The 8,084-nt window shown below is 47.8% G+C and overlaps 1 protein-coding gene across 1 annotated transcript; it reads right to left on the bottom strand.

Moving 5' to 3' along the window:
* Positions 1-2,114: 2,114 nt before the first annotated feature.
* On the bottom strand, positions 2,115-7,820 carry LOC131265013 (leiomodin-2). Its single transcript, XM_058267275.1, has 4 exons — positions 7,127-7,820; positions 6,099-6,413; positions 5,812-5,999; positions 2,115-2,837 (listed from the first exon to the last, which is right to left on the bottom strand). Exons 1-4 carry the CDS (start codon positions 7,818-7,820, stop codon positions 2,115-2,117), a joined length of 1,920 nt encoding a protein of 639 aa, XP_058123258.1.
* Between the last annotated feature and the right edge of the window lie 264 nt (positions 7,821-8,084).

Raw genomic sequence — 8,084 nt, forward strand, 5'->3', positions numbered from 1 at the left:
GAGGCCCCGGCCGCCATGTTTTCGATCGTGGCTACACCTCTTGTGGACGTTTAAACTGAATGTATGCAATTGGCGATACATTAATTCGTTAAACTCAACCTACGAGTATTTGAACCGTAGTGTGTACCGTTAATTTCGGCTACGCAATCAACCTAAGGGTGCGGTATGAGGGGGGCCCACGGGCCCCCCTTATTTCTCAAAACTATAACAAACTCTCTTTTTCGGTAGACCTAGCGCAGTCCGCTCGCTTCGCTCGCTGCGGGCGCGCCGCCGTTTCCAAATCATTTCTTCGGCTAAACTCATTGTTTCATGCTGTCCATCATGTGTGGTATAGTTTACTTACTAGTAACTTAACATGAAAAAGTATATTAACCCGCATTCAACCCCCACTGCGTGATTAGTTTAAACCGTTATGGTCTTTAAAGCGAACCGTTAGCGTTCAAAAATTCGAAACGAATGCATGTGTGGCGCTTTGCATAGCTTCAGGCGCTAAATGTGAACCAGTAGGAAGAGGAGAATCTAGCCCGGGGCCTCATTTACTCTTTTACCGTTTTTTGTTTGGCTTGTACTGATGCTACAAGTGTACGTGTAAAGAAAATGACCAATCCAGTAGGCTTTTAATTTTCAAACCTTGTAGATAGTGTTATAGGTTAGTTTTTAACGTTGTTGTTATGTTTAGGGTTACATTTTAGTTCTACCAACACGAGCAATAAAAATCACATACTTCGTAAGATGTAGGAGAAGGAAGAAGGAGCACGCGTGCTAGCGGTTAGGTGGCGAAGCAAAAGACACTCACATACACCCAAGCAATAAACCGCCCCCTGGAAGGGGAGGCGGTCAATCAAACAACTTCCAACACTCCAGCCGGGACCAAGTGGGAAAGCTGATACAATTGCTTTTGCCCAAGATCAGGATAAAATGGATACACCCCAACTTGTTGCGAAATTCAGCCCACGTGGTGTAATGTTGCAAAGGATTTGTCCGCAATCCTGTTATCCTTGTACGTGTGGTGTGTGTATGTATGTGTGTCCTGTGTATATGGTTGTTGGATGTGTACGAGCGTTTCAAGACAGATTGGTGAAGTCCAAACGCCACCAGTAACAGTAACTTGCGTGTTAACCTTTAACCTGGCCCCCAAGCGGGGGGCGCTCTCTTGTATATTTCATGGTGCATATATAGCCAAACATTAAGGCAACCTTATCACGGCCAGTGGCCCCCTTCCCAGTACCACGTGGTCGCTAGCTAAGAAATAAACGGAACAAAATTGATTCGTTGACCGCAACCGACGTTGTGTACATCAACCACACAAGAAACCAAACACGTTGAAGAGTTTTCTTTTCCACTCTGTTAAAAAATCTCTTTTATTTGCTTCTCGGTCGACTACTTACGTACTAGGTGTTTTTTTTTGTTGTTTTATTTGTGTTTGCATATTTGTTTGATAGGTAAATCTTTCAGTTCCTTAGCGATGTGTACTGTTCTCTTCTTTACTTTCTTCTGTAATATCATCACTTTCGTCGTCGCGAGAACGGTAGCTACTCGAAAAAAGCTCGTATACTATACGCCATGGGGGTGGGAGCCTCTCGGCACAGTCCATGGCACAGGGAAACTATAAAACTTGCGACAATTCGCCACAAGACACAGTTCCATTTTAATTAGCAGAAACTGCTCATTTGTGTGCAAATTTGAGCTGATATCAGCTTATGGGTTGTTAGCTTTTTTTAAAGATCTATTTTAAACTCAACAAAACGCTATTTCAGATCGTAAAAATAATATTTAATCCAATTACTAAAAGCAGTTCTGAAATTCTTTTTATCGTTTGATACAGCGCCCCCTACGAGGGAAAACTTGCTGTAGTAGCAATACCGACTACTAGAGGGCGCTGAACGTACTACTTTACAGCGCCATCTTGGGGCAAGTTCTGCTTTGACACTTAAAAGGTTGAGGTTTAAAATAAAGCATGTAACGTAAATTTTAAAACTGCAAAAACAAATGCTTACATACTGATTTATGAGAATGTCGAACACCTTCAAATCGACACTGGGGAAAGGGGATTGAACGTTGTCTATCGTAAATGGCACCGTGTTTAAATCTAGCACAGGGTAGGTCCCCGCTCTTTAGCTCGAAGGGATCCGCTCGCCTGAAGGGATAGCACCACCACCAGCGACCTTTTTCCTTCTGCGGCGTCCATCGCCCGCCCTGTTCTCACCGTCTCCCTCGTCCTCCTGGCTGTCGTCACCGTCGGTCGTCACCATCGGTTCGTCGGTGTGCTCCACCTCCAACACCTCCAGCTCATCGGCACCACCGTTCGTCGAGCAGACGGCGGAAAAAGGCTTCGGAGGCTGGGCGATAAGATGGTGATGGCGCGCCAGCAGCTGGGGCGGGGAGAAAGCCACCGCCACCTGCTGTTGCTTCGCCGCCGAACGACGTTCGCTCGATGCGTTTTTCCGTGCCGCTGCATTGACCGCTTTTCCGTACGATCGACTACTCTTGGCACTGGGATTCTTGGACTGGTGCGATGCTGGTGGTGGTGGCGGCGGTTGCGCTGGTGGTAGCTCCTGCAGGCCCTCGAGCCCACTAAGCCATGACACTGTTGGGGGTGGCGGTGGTGGTGCAGGTTGCTTGGTGCTGGCTTGGTGTTCCGTAGCTGCCCCGGGTGTCGCTCCGCGTGACGTAACGCTGGGCGCTCGACCTCCCGTCCGGCTGACGGTGGGTTCCTTCGACGAGGGCTGCGCCGTGGATGGTGCACCACCGGATGTCGATACGTCCCCACCACTACCACCTCCCGCGCTGTCCTGCTTTTTCCACTTGGTGCGCCTGTTTTGAAACCATATTTTCACCTGGAATGAAAACCGAAACAGGGGAGAAAAAAGACATAAGTCAACGCGCGGGACCTTCAATGGACAAATTAGTCTCCCATTTATTAAATAGCGCGCGCGTTAAGAAAACAGGAAATGGGAAACGAAACGGTATGCACCGCAAGATCAACCTTTCCTTCGAGGGGTGACGTGAAAGACAAAACAACGACACCGTCGTCGTCGTCGTCGTCAGATTAATTATCCCACATTTCGTGCGCCACCAATCGCTCATTCTCGGCGATTCAAACGGCAATTCCTCACTTAATCCGCGCGACCAAACGAATGGGGTACGGCGCTGACGGCCACGGCGACGACGGCGACGACAAAGACGACGATGGTTTAGAGAGATTAGGGAAGGAAAATATTGTTGTCAAAATGATGATCGCCGCCCGCGACTGACACAAATGAGCGTTGCGTCGTTCGTTTTGGGTCGTTCTTCAAAAATTTCCCAAACACACACACATACCGCCGGGACAGAAATGGCCCATCGTGCGGACGCTTTCTTTGAGGGCCGTACCGGCCCGTGATGGATTGCACTAAAAATAACACATTACGATGGTCCGCATTTCTTTTTATAACTGTCGCGTTTTTATGATTGTTGGAAGGCGTCCTCGTCCTTCCTCTCGCCACCCGACCAAAAGACGGCCGAACACCGCGGGGACAACAGCACACGGTCGCGATCGAAAACTCATCGCGGAATGATGAAGATGATCGACGACACCCGAATGGGACGACGAGGACGACGAAGACCATTTGTTAGGAGGATGGATTGGAAAATAAACATTTCATTTTTAATTTTGTACCATCAACACACACACACACAACATAGATATTCATCTTCGTCATGAGGCAGCGAAAGAAATGGATGATGAGTTAGAAAAGATCTCACTTTTGTCCCGCTTCGGTTAATCCTCCAATCCCCGGGAGCCGCTGATGGTAACGTTGGATGATGGCAAGGAGCGTGATTCCCTGTGACAAACACAAGTGACAGAGTGTGGAGGAAGTAGTTCGTAGAACAGTTCAACTCCACTAAGCGGCTCCAACAAGCCAGAAACCGGGAGGTGACAATCATAATAAACATGAACGTAAACGAAACGGAGGCCCGAACGGAACGATCGGTCTACCGGAGATCGATTGGAGTTTTCCTACTCCTCCTAAAATTGTCCCCCCTCCCCTCCATTTCTCCGTCTCTCTCTCTCACTCTACCGGCGAAACTTGTGGAAAACTAATAAAAGTAAATCATCCCGCCCGGTGTGTCCGCGTTGGCGTGTTCCTAAATATCTCATCCTTCTCTCGGTCCGCTCAAGCACGCGCTCGCACATCAGAGCGTCATAAATGGATTTAAGTGTCGTTTCATGTTTGCCGCCTTCGCGAGCTACCAGCCGCGTGTCGCCGGATCACGCGTTAACGCCAACGAGACCGGGTAAGAATTAGACACGGAAAATCCGAAGAAAAAAAACATTCGGGAGGACAAAGATTACCCCCGCAGCAGCACCGACCAGAGCTCGCGGAATGGGAGAGCGGGTCGTCGAAGGAAATAGCTCATCCAACACACACACCCAGGATAGGCGTTAAGTAGAAGTGGCGCAAGTGAACATTCCACGGCTTGCTCTCCCCTTCGCACGGTCGCGGTTTAAACGGCGCAGTTGTCAATCAGTTTTCAGGGAAGTTGGAGGGAAAAAAATAAATAAACAAATTAAGCTCTCCCTCACAAGCCGTTTACGATCGTCGAATTTTCTGCTCGAACCTGCTGAACCGATATTAACTAATGAGGATCAAGGGACCCTCGGAACGGAAGTCAGAAATATCTTCATCACCGCCAGCATCATCATCGTCATCCGGTGGGTAATTATTAGAACAACATGCGCTCTCCAAGAAGAGGAAGGATTAGTTTTACTTCCATTTAAACCGAAATGAGTTGGACACCACGTGGTTGGGTGGTGATCGAAAAGTTTTCGGTTTTGTGGTGGTCGCATCTCAAAAAAACCCCCTATAAATAGGTTACGGATTATTTCCTGTGGAGTCGTCAAATGTCGACAGGAGTCTTTAATGATGCTGTTTAGAAATCTTTGTAAGAAACCGCACGGTATTCAAAACCGAGTGGTGCTTATGTTAATTCATTGTGGTGCCACAAACGCCAATTGAGCAATCGTGGTCCATTTATTGATGCCGTAGCTCTTATAACGCTAGCGTGTTCAACAAAGATGTGAAAAACTTGTCTACTTGACAAACCAAACGCTTATTGATTATTATTCCCTAACAGTTCTACAACTGCTTCCCGTTAACAGAAATTGAACAGCTCATATTTCAACAACACGCGACCCTGATTATAAGACATGACGTAACTACTTTGGCTCAACGATAAATGCCAGGCCTAGCATATTTCGTCTTCCTTCCGAAAGAGAGAATCTTCCCTGCACGCACATCGCACACAGCTTTCAAAATCCCATTTTCGTGTAATGGTTACTTCTCCTCTGCAGGAATTAAGATCCTAAATTTTCCCTTTTCACAGATTACTGATTATTAAATTAGAAACAAGTAGGATATTTAATTGAAACCGTTGAAGTGATCTTGGAATTGACTGATAAACTTAATGATTCAATTGATTTTAAGAAAAAAATCAGTAAGCGGTGTTGTTGTTATAGAAACGCATGGCCACCTTTTCGCGTGAAATTTAACCTAACTTTCAATGCCGCACGTTTAGGATTATTTCAAGGAACGGAATTAAAACAAATTTGAGGGTATTAACCTTGATTAATTTGTAAAACAATTTTCTAATAACAGAAATCTGCATGACAAGAAAATTGTTTGTCGTTCCGTTTCGTTCTTTCAAGGTAGAAACTTAAAGGTAGCAAACTGTCTTTTACACAAATTCGGCTACATTACATCTAAGTACTAGAACTAGAATTTTCCATGTAAACCAACAATAGGTCGCTCGTCTGCATGCCCCACCCACCTGCGTTTCGGTAACGTTCAGCAACTTCGCCATCTCGGTGCGCTCGTTGGACGAAAGGTACTTCTTCACCTCGAACTGCTTTTCGAGCTCGAAAATTTGCCGTCCGGTAAACGTGGTGCGGGCCTTTTTCTTGCGTCTGTGATGACCGCCGCCGCCGCCGGTTGTTGTCCCCGATTCCTCCCGACTTTCTACCTCCATCGTTGCCGCTGCGGCGGACGGGCTCGAGGAAATGGCCACGGGCGAGGCGGTGATGCTACCCCGCCCGTTCGCTACTATCGTTGGACTACCGGTGGCATCGGTCGTGGCCAGCATCACCGAGGCGCCACCCGCCTTGGGGAGCGAAAACAGCGTCGACATGGTCGCGGTGGCCGAGGCGATCCCGTCGGTGGTGGCGGCGCTAAACCGACCGTCCCCGGTGGTGGTCGTGGTGGACGAGTCATCGTTCGACATGCAGATGTCCGAGTCGGCATCGCTGGACGGGGTGGCCGTTGGTGGTGGGGCGGGTCTTCGTGGGTGCTGTGTGCTGACCGCCGGATGCTGATGGCGCCGATGCTGCTGCTGGACGTACGTGGAGGACGATCGTGTGGACTCTTGCGTCGAGTCTGCAGAAGGGAAAGGTAAGATAAAGAAAAAAGACCAAATGATAAGGCGAGCGTTCTGAAACAGTTGAAAAATAGCATGCCACACCGATTGTGATTAAAAGCAAACATTTTGAATTCGACCAAGAGCGTCGATCGTCGACATGATCGGGAGAAATTAGTCGTACACACTACGGTTTTGATTTTGAATACTTTCGATTTTCAAAAGATGAAAAATCTCTCTACCGTAAACTAAAAGTCGACAATTAGATCAACAAAAACACACACAAAAAAAGGAAAATTATCAGTAATGAAGAAAACATTTGAAAATTTGAAAAAAATAAACAATCGAAAGAAGGAAGCACAGAAAGTTCCAGTCCCGATGAAAAGTTGAGATAAAGAAGTTGTGAATTAATGAAGTGTGAAGCAAACAAAGGGAGAAAAGAATGTATCCCTGAGGACTCCGTAGCAGCCATTTGCGCTTTCATAAATTAAATCACAGATGCTTTGGCGAATTATATTCTGTCAAAACTTTTGCTATTCTTCCTCGTTTCTAGTTATCAAAAACATCAACCTTCGTCGCGATAAGAAAGAGATTGAGAATCTCTGGTTTCAAATATGGCAGCATTGTAGAATGTTAAACAGGAAAGATTATTTTTTTCAATATGTATAATGCAATCGTTTACAAACGGAAACCCTATTTCTATCCCTCTCTCCTTCCCCCTCATCGCACGTACCTTCCTCTGATGTTATCTTGCGATCCTGCAGCCTGTCCAAGGACATTTTCCGACCATCCCCCTCCCGTCCCATGCCGGCCGGTTTCGATATGCAAAGATCCAACGGCTGATCGTTACCGTCGGCGTCCCCCTCCTCCTCCTCCACATCCGCGTCCTCATCGTCCTCCTGCTCGTCCTCCTCATCCTCCTCCTCGTGGCTTCTCCGATCCTCCTCCTCCTCAACGTCCCGATCGACGATGATATTTTCATCCGACCCTCGTTCTCCGGCAACAACATCCATCGAACGTCGTCGATAGTAGAACGACGCCATTACGCCACCGCCAACGGAGGACGCCTTAGCGGCTTGCGTGCCACTTCCCTTCCAGCCAAGAATGTCCATGATCGAGTGTGGCGTCGGTGGCTGCTTCGGCGGGTTGGCATAAACGTGCGGGTGCCATTGGGTTTTCTGGCGCTTCTCCTCGTCGTCCTCGGTGGCGGCACTGTTACTAGCGGGCGGCCCGCTTTGGTGGCCGTTCCCGACGACCGTCGTCGTCGTGTCAGAGGGCAGCGGTACCTTCGGCGGGTGGTTGGTGGCGGGCCCGCCTCCGTCCGCACCGTTGTCCTTCTCGCCGTGACGGGTCGGCGAGTGCTGGTCGTCGGGCACGTTGCTGTGGTAGAGATTCTTTACCTCCAGCACCTCCTCCGCTTGGGTCATTTTATCCAACCGCACTCTGCTTCCCAACTAGTGTATGCTTTTCACCATATCGTAGCAAATATCTGCAAGAAAAGAAACACGAACGATGGTGGTGCGTTAATAAAGCATGAAACAAATCAAAATACATCAAGTAAATTTGAGAAATGACACAAATCCAAGAACCGCCCTTATCGTTCGGAGAGACTTCAATGCCGCGATCGGTTAGAAGCACGCGAATTAACAAATTGACATCAATTGATGTTGAAGTCGGAATAGAAATCATGC

This window comes from Anopheles coustani, chromosome 2 (genome assembly GCF_943734705.1).
Source record: "Anopheles coustani chromosome 2, idAnoCousDA_361_x.2, whole genome shotgun sequence".
Lineage (NCBI taxonomy): Eukaryota > Metazoa > Arthropoda > Insecta > Diptera > Culicidae > Anopheles > Anopheles coustani.

Bases quoted from the DNA above. Each gene is read 5' to 3' on its own strand.
- LOC131265013 (XM_058267275.1), bottom strand. From the start codon at position 7,820: ATGACCCAAGCGGAGGAGGTGCTGGAGGTAAAGAATCTCTACCACAGC. The intron at 6,414-7,126 runs GTACGTGCGATG...TCCCTTCTGCAG, and splicing joins CAAGATAACATCAGAGGAAG to ACTCGACGCAAGAGTCCACA. The intron at 6,000-6,098 runs GTAGTCCAACGA...CGATGGAGGTAG, and splicing joins GGCCACGACCGATGCCACCG to AAAGTCGGGAGGAATCGGGG.